Below are 13465 nucleotides of genomic sequence, written 5' to 3'. Positions count from 1 at the left end.
ATCCAAATTATGTTTTATTAATAAAACAGGTAAAAATGCATTTATCAATCTTCACATAGAACTGCAGATGAAGCTGAAAAAGAAAGCTTCTTCTTCTTTTAATAACATAATGTATTCAATTCAAGGACTTTGGATTTACTGACTGATTACTTGGGATACTAATTTAATTCCCATGTTTTTTTTAAAAAAATGCAAAGCCTTTGAAAGAAAGGCATCTGTATATTTTCATAGACCACTTGTAAAATTGCTGTTAAAGATGTCCACTGGCAAATATTTACAGTGGGTGACAGTCTACTTTGTCTCTCGCTACATTTAGGCTGCAATAGTATATCCACTTACCTTGGAGTAAGTCTCACTGAACTTAATGGCACTTAATTCTGAGCAGATACAAAATACAGTTTTGCTGTTCATTGCTTCTTCTCACCTCATCCCGAGAGATGACATATCATTTATGTAGTAGAATGCAGGAGAGCAAAATAAAATTAAAAAATAAAAAACCATGATCTTGGTTTCAATTAAGTTTTTCTAACCACCTGAATAGATTTCCTCAGAAACAAGGACATGAAAAAAAGAGATGCTTGGCATGGCTTCAAGTCTGCTTGTTTTCTCTTTTCCAGGCTCTTTTTCAAATGATTCTGATTGTTGCTATTCTCCACCAAATCAGGTGTAAGAACTGGCTGCCAACAATGAGCATATTCATATTTTCTGCTATTTCTGTGTACTCAAATATGTTCCTCTCCCTCCCAGTCTTTATTTCTGGAGAGTTTTAAAGATGCCCAGCAAATGAAGCAAGCCTATCAGAGGCAGATCTGCTGGGAGTGGGACTCGATTTCTCTTGTGCTTTTGTTTGCCAGGAAAATATTACCCAGATATCACCCACCGTAAAAATCATGTGTCCTGAGTGAACCAGAAGCACAAATGTTTCCTGCATTTTTACCATGCTGCATCTGCAGGTCTTCACAGATTACCAGCATTTACAAGAGCAACATACAGAAGAGGCAGACAAGAGCTAGTTTGTGCATTGTCATGAACACTGTTTTAAGGCACGGCTTCTCTCAGACCAAAACTTTTTTTTTTAACACAAAGGGATCACAATCGTGCATAATCACTTAAAGGGGGAAAGAAAGTTAACAAAGACTATTACACTATACATTAAGAAATACAAGAAATAATAAAAGGTGAAGAAAAGTCATTTAAAGAAGATTCTAGAATTATGTACAGTAGGAAAAGCCTTGGGGGTATTTCACGGTGACTATGGTACAGACAAAGCATGCAGTTTTATTTTTTCATCTTCAGATGATTGTACTGATTTTTGTCTTCACAATGTGGAACTGCTTTCCGGAAGACAAGTTGAAGAGTACCTCTACATTTCTGAAGTTCTTCTATAATTCCTGGGCCCTCTGTGGCAGCAAATAGAGTTTCAATTTGTTCCTTTTTCATTTCCTCTTTGAATGTAGTGTTTTATTGAAAGCTTTATAAAAACAAAAAACAAAAAACCCCTATCAATCTAATTCCTTCCCCTGTCAAAATTCAGTAGTGACATCTGTGGAGAAAGGCTGTTGGGAACACCAAAGCACTGACCCTGGTGGGAGTTATTCTTAAGGGCATCTGGTAATAATGTACATGTCAGGCAGCTGGCAACCAAGTTCTTTCAGGAGATCACCTTCCAGCTGGTGAATTTCCAACTGCCTGCAGCACAAGACTGAGGTATTATCTCTGTGTCATGACATTTAACATTACTAATAAACCTTGTCACATGTTCAATTTTACAAAATCCTATGCATAAATGAATATTTATCCCAAGGAAATGACACAATAGTCAGAAATTGGATTTACAGAAGATAAGTGAGCCTCCCTGGCTCAGAAATGCCTGGGCATCTCACACTGTTCGCAACGATTTAAGGCTGGGTGATTTAAAAAAGTACAAGCTGTACAATTCCAATGAGCTCCCTCATCTTCTTCAGTATCTGGAACAGTCTTTGGTGTTTTGACCACGGATTTTTGATCGGCTGAGGTGGGAGGGGGGGGAAAACAATGATCAAATATAAATAGCAAGTAAACAAATATATGTCCCCATTTTCCAATTATTATTTATTTAATAAACAAAATTATGTAGCCGCCCATCTGACCCAAGCAGACTCTATGTAAGCAACAATGATTACGTTAAAACTTTCATATATTATTTCCACTACTGTGATTTTAAAATCTAACTCATAATTCAAGAGTAAATAAATTACTACATATGCAAGGTGCAAAATATGCAAGTTCAAGAGCCATGAAAAAACAGAGCACGTAGGGCCCTTGACAAAGGATCTTGTTTGAAATCTACTGGTCATTCTTATAGAAAAACAAATTGCTAGTACTTGACATATTTCCCTTTCTTTTCTTGGTTTTAGGTACTTGCCTCCCAGTTTTTCTAGCTTCAAAGTCATATGAAACTGCAGCATGCTAATGGATTTGTTTTTGATGGTGGTTTTAAAAGTGCTAAATCAAATGCTTTAAGATTTTACACCCCAATCTCTGAAAACAAAACAAAAGGTCCCTACTTCCATTGGAGAGAGGTGCAAAAGAAATGCTGGTGTACCCCTGGTTTGGAGAAATTGGGGGAGGGCAACATTTTTCAAGAGGGTTGAGTCTTCTGTTAAGATCTATCTGTCCCTTATTTTCAGTCTACCAAAAAAGATAGAGCTAGATCAGAAAGAGAACACAGCACCATAAATACTAAAGAAATAGAGTCTTTGGGGAGAAAAGAGTATGTGTGCACTTCCCAAGATAATTTCTCAGTTCTTATGTTTAAAATTGAAGGAAAATCAAATGTCCCAGCATGTATGAATGCATAGCTTCTGTCTTTAAAAAATGGGATGATGCAAGTAAAAGAAAGAACAAATGAAAGAACGTTGGTCTTACCTGAACGTGTCTTTTAAGAGGAGGGGAGGGAGTGGTCACCTGTGGGTATTCTCAAAGCCTGATTGGTCCAAAGACTGAGAGCAAAGCCTTAAATACTGGTGCCTTCTAATCCTGGCCCAGTTTCTCGAAGTCGAACGGTACAACTGAACAACAACCAAACCCCCGGGACCACCCGGGCTCTCCCCTTGGCCCCAACAGAACACAACTCAGGGCGGGTCGCGACCACTCCCTCCCCTCCTCTTAAAAGACACGTTCAGGTAAGACCAACATTCTTTTTCCAGAGGAGGGGAGGGAGTGGTCACCTGTGGGACATACCCAAGTTATAGTCCCAGGGAGGGAGAACAAGAAACCCCTAGGACCCAAGGGGAGCATCAGCTGCCACCCTCTGCAAGACCCTCCGACCAAACGATGCATCCACAGATGCGAAGGCATCCAAACGGTAATGTTGGATGAAAGGCGTCAGAGAAGCCCAAGTGGCCGCACGACAGATGTCCTCAAATGGGGCCCTCATGGCCCACGCCGCCATAGTCGCGGCACTCCTGGTAGAATGGGCTGTGATGCCTGACGGGGCCGGACGACCCGAAGCTCCGTAAGCTTCCACAATGGCCTGACGCAGCCAACGGCCAATGGTAGCCGAGGACACCCTAGAACCCAGTGTCCCCGGCTGGAACGAGACAAACAAGGCCTCCGACCTATGGACCCCCTCGGTCCACCGGAGGTAGATCCGCAGAGCGCAGCGGACGTCCAACCGATGCCAGAGCCTCTCCCTATCATTGGACGGACCAGGGCAAAAGTCAGGCAGGACGATCTCCTGAGCCCTATGAAAGGGAGTATTCACCTTCGGGATGAAGGTAGGATCAAGGCGAAGCACCACCCTGTCCTGGTGAAAATGACAAAGGTCGTCCCTGGAAGACAGGGTGCCCAGTTCTGAAATACGTCGGGTGGAGGTAACCGCCACCAGGAAGGCCACCTTCAGTGACAAGAACCGCAGATGAACAGACCGGAGAGGTTCGAATGGGGCCCCTGTCAAGGCCCTGAGCACCAGGGGAGGATCCCACGTGGGGAACATGTGGATGGGGAGAGGCCTGAGATTAGCCGCCCACTTCAGAAAACACTTGATCAGGGAGACATGGGAGAGGGAAGAAGACCCCACCCCCCCAGGATCGATGACAAAGCTGCCACCTGGCGGCGCAACGTGTTCTGCAAAAGCCCGCTTTCAAGACCCTTCTGGCCCTATCGGGAGATGCCCAGAGGAGAGCACCACGGGACAAAGGCCGTCGAGGTGGAATTGTAAATGTGGGTCACCGATGGACGCCAAGACACCTCAATGGTATGAATGACCCCGGACAGATTAGCCCCCCCTTAGAAGCCGCTGTTCAAGAGCCAGGCGGTCATATGGAGCCACTGGGGCTCCGGGTGAATCAGAGTCCCCTGCAGCAAGACCACCTCCTCCCACGGAATTCTCCACGGAGGGGCCACCAACAGCTGGACCAGGTCTGCGAACCAGGGCCTCCTGGGCCAATAAGGGGCCACCACAATGACCAGGGCCCTCTCCGCCACCACCTTCCTGACGGTCCCTGGGACGAGGGGAATGGGAGGGGATGCATAAAGAAGGCCCGAGGGCCACTGGCTCCTAAGGGCGTCTGTGCCCTCCGCCGACCTGGACTGGAAACGGGTGAAAAACCGAGGAAGCTGGGAGTTTGCGGGCGAGGTGAACAGATCCACTAGAGGACTCCCGAACCTCCAACAGATCCTCTGAAACAGCGACGGGTGGAGCTGCCATTCGCCATTGTCCAGAGTCGCCCGACTCAGCCAATCCGCCTGGACGTTGGAAAGCCCGGAGATGTGTTCCGACACCAAGGACAACAGGTGCCTCTCCACCCAGGCGCCCAGCCGCAGAGCCTCCAGCCAGAGGGCCCGTGAGTGGGTCTCCCCTTGACGATTGATGTGGGCCTTTGTGGCCACATTGTCCATCAGGAGGAGCATGTGATGCCCCTCCACCGAGGACTGAAAATGACGCAGAGCCCGGCAGGCCGCCTTCAGCTCCAGCCAATTTATGTTGTGGCAAAGATCCGAGGCCCCACACCTGCCCTGAGCCATCCGAGAACCCACCAGGGCCCCTCACCCGAACAGACTTGCGTCTGTGGTGGCGGTCACCCTGTCCGGCTCCCAGAAGCAGCAGCCCCGCTGAATGGCTGGGGAAAGCCACCACGCCAGAGAGACCTGGACCCCCGCCGGGAGATGGAGAGTCCGAAGAGAATTGCTCAGCTGCCCCCTCTGAAAGGGGATGAGCTCCCACTGGAGAGGCTGAAGGTGAAGCCTGGCCCATGAGACAATCCCGATGCAAGAGACCATCTTGCCCAATAACTGTGACAGAGAGAGGACCAAAGCTAACCACCTTCCGTGAACGCTTTCCGCCAGTTGACGAAGGCTGCTCTGACGTTCCGGGGACAGCCGCACCACCCCGACACGGAGTCTATGACCGTCCCCAGGTGTAGAATACATGTGGAGGGGGAAAGATGGCTCTTGGCGAAGTTCACTGAAAAGCTCAGGCTCTGAAGGCTCCGAATGGTGAGCCAAAGATCTGAGACGGCCTGAGGAAGAGACCCCGCCTGAACCAAGACATCATCCAAATAACATTGGAGCCGCACTGGGATGGAGCGCAGGTGAGCTGCCCGGGCCACCAGAACCTTCGTGAAAATCCGGGGAGCCGAGGCCAGCCTGAAGGGAAGAGCCCTGTACTGGTAATGGCGGGTCCCGTGCGAGAACCTCAGGAACCGGCGGTGAGCGGGCAGAATAGGTATATGAAGATAGGCCTCCGTGAGGTCCACGGAGGCCAGGAAGTCCCCTTTCCTGATGCCCTGAAGGATAGATTTGAGGGAGGACATTTTGAAACACCTGTACACCAGGAACTGGTTCAGGCACTTGAGGTCTAAAATCGCCCTCCAGCCCCCCATGCTCTTCGGAACCACAAACAGATTGGAGTAGTGGCCCAAGCCCCGTTCCCCTAGAGGAACTGCCTCCACCGCCCAAATGTCGAGAAGGTGGGCGATCACCTGATCCATCAGGCGGTGGCGCTCCCGCCTCCGAGATGGAGGGAACGACCTGAAGAGGTTCGGAGGGGTGGAGAGAAATTTTAACCTGAGACCGTGACGAATCGTGGCTCGGACCCAGGTGTCCAAAGTGATTTTGTCCCATTGATCCGCATAGAGGGAGAGGTGGCCGCCGATGGTACGACTCTGGTTCGAGTCACTTCCCCCTGCGGTAGGGACGGCCGCCTCCTCCATGAAAGGGCCGCCTGGACTGATTCTGGAAATGATTCCTGTCCTGAAAGGACAATCCAGGGAACTGTCTATCAAAGTGGAAAGAAGAAAAACGCTGGTTACAGCCGTAATCCGCAGCCCTATACCTTTGCCTATGGTAAGGGCATGACTTAGTCTCGGGCTTCTTAGCATTAGAAGGAAGAACCTTCTTCTTGTCCTTATCCTCTACAAGGATGGGGACGAGGGCCTCCCCGAAAAGATTGGGCCCCTTGAAAGGGGCGGCCGCCAAATCCCACTTTGCCTTGTTATCCATCTGCCAGTGACGCAGCCAAAGGAGCCTACGAGAGGTGACCGAAGTGGCCAGGGCACTGGAAGCAAACTTGACCGTGTCCAGGGTCGCATCAGCTGAGAACTGGCAGGCCGCCATGATCTTGAAGAGACCGTCCTGGATGGGAATGCGCTCCTGGAGCTTCTTAAGCCACATGACCGTGGCGCGGTTAAAGTAGGAGGCCGAGGCCGCGGACTTGATAGCCCATGCAGTGGCATTAAAATCCTTCCGCAAGGTAAGCTCTGCACGCTTATCCTCCGGCTTCAACTTATCCGCTGCGTCGCCCGACACCACCGGAGAGGAGGAAACAAGGGCGGCCACCGGGGCGTCAATGGCTGGCAGCTGAATGGCTTGAGCAAAGGTTTGCTCTACATTATAGTGCCTTTGGTCATTACTCCCAGGAGCTGAGAAATTGGAGGGGTGAGCCCATTGATTGGTCAAGACCTCTAGAAACAGGGGTGGAGCCGGAATCTCCTCCTTGTTTGTGGCCGTGGCGGAAAACATGGCTATGTCAGGATCCCAAGGCGGGTGCACTGAAGGATCCCCCGTCCTACCTTGGTGGTCTGCCTTGCCTTGTCCAAGAGGATTTTGAACATGATTGGAACAAAGAGGCTCTTAGAAGAGGGCTCTTCAGGAAGACCCACATTCTCATCATCCAAGAAGCCCATGTCCTGGAGGTTCTCCCCCCCCCCCAAGAATGAAGCTTCGCTAACCATGGAAGGAGAGGAAGCACGACACTAGGCCCTGCCTAGTCCCCCATGCCTGGAAGAAAAGGAACCCTTGTCCCTCTGGGCAATACCCCTTGAAATGGCTGCAGAAATAAGCCTTTTAAGACCTTCAGGGAGGCTATCCAAATCCTCAACATCACCAAAGGCAGAGCCAGGCCCATGAGGAGCCAATCTGCGTGAGGGACAGGGCCCCCTAGATGTACCCTCCAAAGGATCCCTCGAAGGGGAAGGAGAGGGGGACCTTCTCCTCCTGGAATAGGAATGGGGCCTATCCAGAGAGACCGAGGGAGAAGACGGGCTAAATCCCCTAGGAGAAGAGTGCCAAAAGAGGCCCCAGAGGAGACCTGGATTTATCCCGGGATAAGGGCGCAGCAGCCCTGGCCTGACGCTCAGCCCTTGCAAAAGTCTTCTCAATCGCCCTGTGCCTCCTGGCTTCTCCCTAGTGGAGGACCTAGAAGGACGTTGAACAGCCAAAGAATCGGGGGGGGGAACTCCCTGCTCTGCCCCCTGCTCCAGGCCTTCTCCACCCCTGACTGGGCCCACCTCCTGGTTTCGAGACTCTATAGGCCCCACGGGGGCCAAGGCCTTCTGTAGGCTGCAAAAATTGAGGCCTGAGCAGCCGCAGATCGAACCGCGCTCCTCGCGCACGTGGCGGCCACCAAAATGGCCACCGGACACCTCCATACAAGCCCAGCGGCCAAATCAAGCCTCCAGCGGCTCAGCCGGGCTCTCAGGCACCCACGCCGCTTCCAGAGAGATTGGGAGAGGCCACACGGCACTCAGGCTCGCACCCCCTCCCCCAGAGGTCACTCGCAGCCAGGGATCAACGGAGAGAAGCGCGGAAGCCGATCCGATGATCGCCGGCTCCGCAAATGGCTTGCACATGCCTCATGGCGCTGCTGCTGCTTTCTGGGGCTTTTACAGCCAACGCAGCTGCCGTTGCAGCCGCTGATGAAGGAGCTGGCACCCCCGCACCCCCGGGGATAGGGATGTGGCTCCAGGCCCACGGGGGGGGGGAGGCAGAACACCCCACAGGGTCCTCCCCAACCGCCCGAGGCAGAAACTGTCCCTTGGGGCCGCAGCTGCACAATTTAGAATTTAACAAGACTTTTAAAGTGCCCAATTAAGCCAAATAGAAAGCCAAATTGCAACAACAATAAATCCTACCTATGGAATATTCTCAAACAGTACTTGGACCAAGAAAGACTGAGAGAACTGGGCCAGGATTGGAAGGCACCAGTATTTAAGGCTTTGCTCTCAGTCTTTGGACCAATCAGGCTTTGAGAATACGCACAGGTGACCACTCCCTCCCCTCCTCTGGAAAACAAGAATAATTACAGCAAATGAATATGATGGGTTATTATTTGTATGCTACAGGCCTCCAACAGTTTTTTTTACCAACAATAGATTACAAATATTACGGACTGAAATAAGTTAAACGATACAGTTTGATTCCAGAGATAATTTTGAGGGGAAAAATTATTAGCAGTACCTTTAGGTTTTGGTGGCACAGGACCTAGAAATCCAATATTGTCATAAAAATTATGGATGGCACTGGGATTAAAATGTGGTCCTGAAAAAAAAAAGAAGCATACATCATACAGAGTTAGGACAAAAAAGGCAATTAAAACTGAAGCAGTGGGGTATTTATGATCAAGATATTACTTGTAACATTGCATAGCTTTCCTCTGTTTTAAAAGAAAGTACTGGGGTTTTTTTCTGTAGTGTGGTAGAATTTCTAATACAAACAACAAATTTAAAACTGAGAATTAAGAATACAGACACAAGAGTGGATAACCACATCCTGAGTACCTAGCCAGTATATCATTTGAATTTAAGAAAGAAATATACTAGCATTTGGTATTCTAAGCAAGCATGAAAAAATTAAAATACAGTAACACTAAGTGTTGTTTGGCCGCATTAGAATTGCTAAAATGTATTAATTTCAATTTACTTTATTATACTTTTAATGCATCCAAAAGAGGAATTCTTTGAGTGATAAAGTGAAAAAAAATGCAAATCTTTGATCCATTTTTTTCTAGGAATATATATCTATGATTATGAAGCAAACAAATTACAAAGTGTATCCAACTCGTACCCTGTACATTATTCTGAACTAGTAAAAACACCAATTTAATTGGGATTGAAACACAATTCTGAACTTGCATCTGATTTTTAGTAGGAATTTTTTTAGAACATATATCCTCTTTCTCCTCCATCCCAAATTCTGAGAGTATTTTAAAATGAAGGCTATGCTAAGTCCCAGCATCTACGTGCAGGTACTGAATTAGATCTCTGCACACAATAGAATATGGCCACATAACAATAACTACTTTTTGTTATATTTTGTTTTTCCTCCCTCCTCAAATAAATGTGATTTTTAATTTTTACCCCCCCCCCAAAAAAAAATCAGAAGGGCTTGTAATTTACACAGCTAAGCATTTTCATTTTATTATAAAGCACTGTTATTTACATCAAACTAAATCCTTTCACCACAGATGCATTTTAGTGTTTTCAATACTGAAGTATACTATAGTATTGCTCTAAGGAAGCCACTCCTTAATGCAACTCTTAAAGCAACAACAGCTTTTTCTTCAGTAGCAGTCTGAAGAAAATTGGTTACTTTAATAGGATAAAGCTTTGCTGTCTTGAAGCAAACAGTATAATAATTTTCAAAGTGTGCATAGTCTTATTCTGCAGTCCTCAAACCCTGCATACTAAAAAGTAAAAAGATAGTTCATATTTCTAATACCATACCTCTTGCTTGAAAAAGATCAATTTCTTTGGTTAAACAATCTATGTCTATTTGAAGCTGTCTGTTACAACTTCTTAACTGTTGCATTTCTTCAAGCTGAAAAACACAGAATTATTTGCTTCATGGCTATGATAATAAGACATGGTTATTGGTTGATGATGGTATCATTAGAATTATATAAACATTTTAATATTTTTAAGAAGTTCAGGCAACCTCTTTGGTATGCTGAAAACCAATTAAATATTTGGAAATCAAATGTAATGACTACCTAGATCACATAATCATAACCTAAGATACTGAAATAATTTTTAGCTTTTAATAAATGAAAGCTCCAGAAAAATATAAAGCTGGATAAAAAGACATATAACCTAGGAATAATTATATCAAGAACAGGCTTGAGAATAACAGAGATATGACAGTTTAAGCACAAATAACTGAAAGTACCCAATATGATTTCTTAATTTTCCTGAATATATTTTCTGAATATCATCTTACTTCTAAATTTATTCTTGTTCACCAAGTATCCTGCAGATTGTATACTTAAAAACTGCTCTTTTGATTTGATTTATATTAATTTTATGGTAATACTGGATTATTCTGTATCTCCAGAAATGATGACTTACTGAAGGAATTTGGGAAGCAGAATTTGATCTTTTCAGCCGCCTTCGTGTTAGATTATTCTCCATTTCATTGACTTCTGACTTTAGTTTATCCAGCTTTTTCTTTTGAATCTCAAGTTCTCGTTGAAGCCGTTCCATCCTAGCCTTCTGATGTACTAGTAAAGCTGAAGAACATTAAGATACCATCTTAACCAATTTAATGTTCTCTTCACAGCATTTGTTTTAACCCAGTGCAGTCCTAGGACAAACAATTATATGAGAATTTCCCAGTTTGTCCAATATGAAGCATAGGGACACATAAGTAATGACTTATAAAAACCATACAAACCATGTTTATAACAATCTAATCAATATGATAATTTCAAAGTGCATTATTAAATTAATCAATATATGAAATTTAAATTTCCCTGGCTTTAGCTTCCTTAGTTAACTTTCTAATGTACAAAGAACAAACTTCCATATAGCTCTAGTCACCAAATTATAGCCACCTCCCTTTCCTATTTTCTTTATTTACTTATTAATTTACATGCCATTTCCGTTATTATCAACTACAAATGGTTTACATCTCCTATTTTCCCAATTAAGAATTATACATAAATAATGATAAACCAGCAACCTAAATCATAATTTTAAAATAAAAATTCTGTTGAAAATAAACATCACACTATAAAAGGAATAACACATCTGCCCTTAAGGCTTGCTGGGGGAAAAAGTTTCCTAAAACCTCCTAAAACCCAGCAGGGTTAGAGCAATACAATATCTCAGTGGGATCTCAGCTGTTCTAAAGAAGAGAGAAAGTGAATGAGAAGACCTGAGGGGAAAATGATGATGAAATTCCTTAAAAGAAATGGCTTGACGGGAGCCCATTCTGCTTTTCTTATTGTGGACGAAAACAGTTGTGAGAATGTGATCTTGGTGATAACCATATGCTATGCTATGAAGGTTCTTCATCTCTTGTCTCTCTTCTAAACAGTCCACATCTTCTACCCACCATTTCAGTTTTCACTCTCCAATGCCCATTACAAATCCTAACTGATTAATCTTCCCAATCAGTTTCTCTACCAGCAGGGACCAACTACTGCAAACGTATCCTAGTTCTAAACTTTGGTCTGTGAAACTGTGATCAATTTCTCCTAAGCTTCCTCAAAGTAGATTATGACCTTATCGTGCAAACAAAAATGAAACAAAAACAAAACTCTGCATATCAAACTCTTTCATACTATTGTAGTAGTAAGAAAGGTGGTCAGAGCAACAAATCGAATAGTACTGGTGAATCTCTCAGATCTTATTTTACCTCATTACATTAAAAAAACATTTTTTTTGTGAATTTTTAATGAAATTTTATAGTCCTTTTTATAAGAAAGAGACATAAAACAAAGAAATTTCTTAAATCTATGTTTACTTATTTTCAAATAATCGCTTGTTTAATCTGTTTGTAGCTTAAAGCTCAACATTTTAACGAAGAATGTAAAGCTTTGGGAACCACATCTTAATTAAAAGCATTATGAGGCCTCTTGAAAATTGACCAAAAACTGGATTAACATAAATGCTGAAGCAGCACTGATTCATGCATGTAAATGCAAATGAATGAAATGAATTTTAAGCAATCCAACGGATTAACTAATTAGATACCCCTTCCTCTTATGGGAATCTAGATAAGCTAATCATCAACACAAGAGTCCCTCAGAATGATGCAAATGACAAATTTCAAAGATTAAAAAAGGAGATGCTGTTGACAATAGGAAGATCTTGATGGCCTAATATCCTGAGAACAAGGTGGCAGGCTTCACCAGGAGCATGAGATGGACATCTGCAATCTAACACAAACTGGCATTCTCTCCAGCTTTCCAAGCAAAACTTTACTCCATGAACTAGAGGAAATCTACAGACAAAGGTAGCCCCTGAGGGAGGAAGAATTACCACCCAGGGCTGAGCCAACTCCTCTGGCCAATGATATAGACATGAAATGACTTTCTAATGTTCATTATTCTGTGTGCAAACATTACAAAACCTACCTGACCTACCTGACTCTATACAGCAAAAGAGAGCAGAGGTGGGCCAAATTGTAATCAATGTGCCTTCCTAGATCCTGAAGAAATTTTTGATCTCATCTCACCTGTAGAGTGACTGCATGAGTCATACTATTCAACTGCAGACTTCAATTACATCACCAACTACCCCTTCTGACAATATTCAGCTACTGGCAGGGAATATAACCAGATGAAATAAAATGTCAGATGGAGATTTGTTGGAATTCCTTTCCAAGTTCAACATCATAGCATTCCAAGAGACATGATTAACCACTGGTAATGAAGATATTCAAGGGTGGTGCAATTGGCTCAGTGGTTAAAGATGCTGAACTTCTCAGCTGAAAAACTGATAGCCCAAGTTCGAGACGGGAATGCCATGGGTAAGCTCATGTTATTTGCCCTAGAGGTCCTGCCCACTTAGCAGTTCAAAAGCATGCAAATGCAAGTAGATAAATAGGTACCACTTCAATGGGATGGTAACAGCATTTTATGCATCTCAGCATATAGTTATGCTGGCCACATGATCATGGAAGAGTCTAAGAAACGGAGATGAGCACTGCTCCCTAGAGTCAGAGTTGACTGGACAGGGGATATCTTTACTTTACCTTTAATGAAGATATTCACCTACCAGGCTTCAAATCATGGCATATAATAGCATGCAAATTTAGGAGCGAGCCCCAAGGATATTATGTTTACTTGCCAAAGGAGAGTTAGGCTGGCAAACAACTTTTCCTAATAGTTCCCATACATGCACGCATACATGCACGCGCACACACACACACACACACACACACACACACACACACACACCAAGGAAGACCTCCCCACCCCCAA

At 44.7% G+C, this 13465-nt stretch overlaps 1 protein-coding gene across 7 annotated transcripts in view; it reads right to left on the bottom strand.

Annotated features, from left to right (window-relative positions):
* Positions 1–310: 310 nt before the first annotated feature.
* The window catches only part of TAB2 (TGF-beta activated kinase 1 (MAP3K7) binding protein 2), a 68518-nt gene continuing 55363 nt past the window's right edge, over positions 311–13465 (bottom strand). For 3 of the 7 annotated variants that reach the window (XM_032215230.1, XM_032215229.1, XM_032215232.1), the window contains 4 exons: positions 10605–10765; positions 9984–10077; positions 8719–8799; positions 311–2009 (listed from right to left, as the gene is read on the bottom strand). In XM_032215230.1, coding sequence (XP_032071121.1) covers positions 1861–2009; positions 8719–8799; positions 9984–10077; positions 10605–10765 — 485 coding nt within the window. In that variant the 3' untranslated portion in view covers positions 311–1860. Of the gene's footprint in view, positions 2010–8718; positions 8800–9983; positions 10078–10604; positions 10840–13465 lie in introns of those variants that run through there. The other 4 variants (XM_032215233.1, XM_032215235.1, XM_032215234.1 and 1 more) reach the window with 4 other exon arrangements.

Source organism: Thamnophis elegans, chromosome 4 (genome assembly GCF_009769535.1).
Source record: "Thamnophis elegans isolate rThaEle1 chromosome 4, rThaEle1.pri, whole genome shotgun sequence".
In the NCBI taxonomy this organism is placed as follows: domain Eukaryota; kingdom Metazoa; phylum Chordata; class Lepidosauria; order Squamata; family Colubridae; genus Thamnophis; species Thamnophis elegans.
Note: the sequence above shows the minus strand (reverse complement) of the source record. Positions and strands in the feature narration are given on the sequence as shown.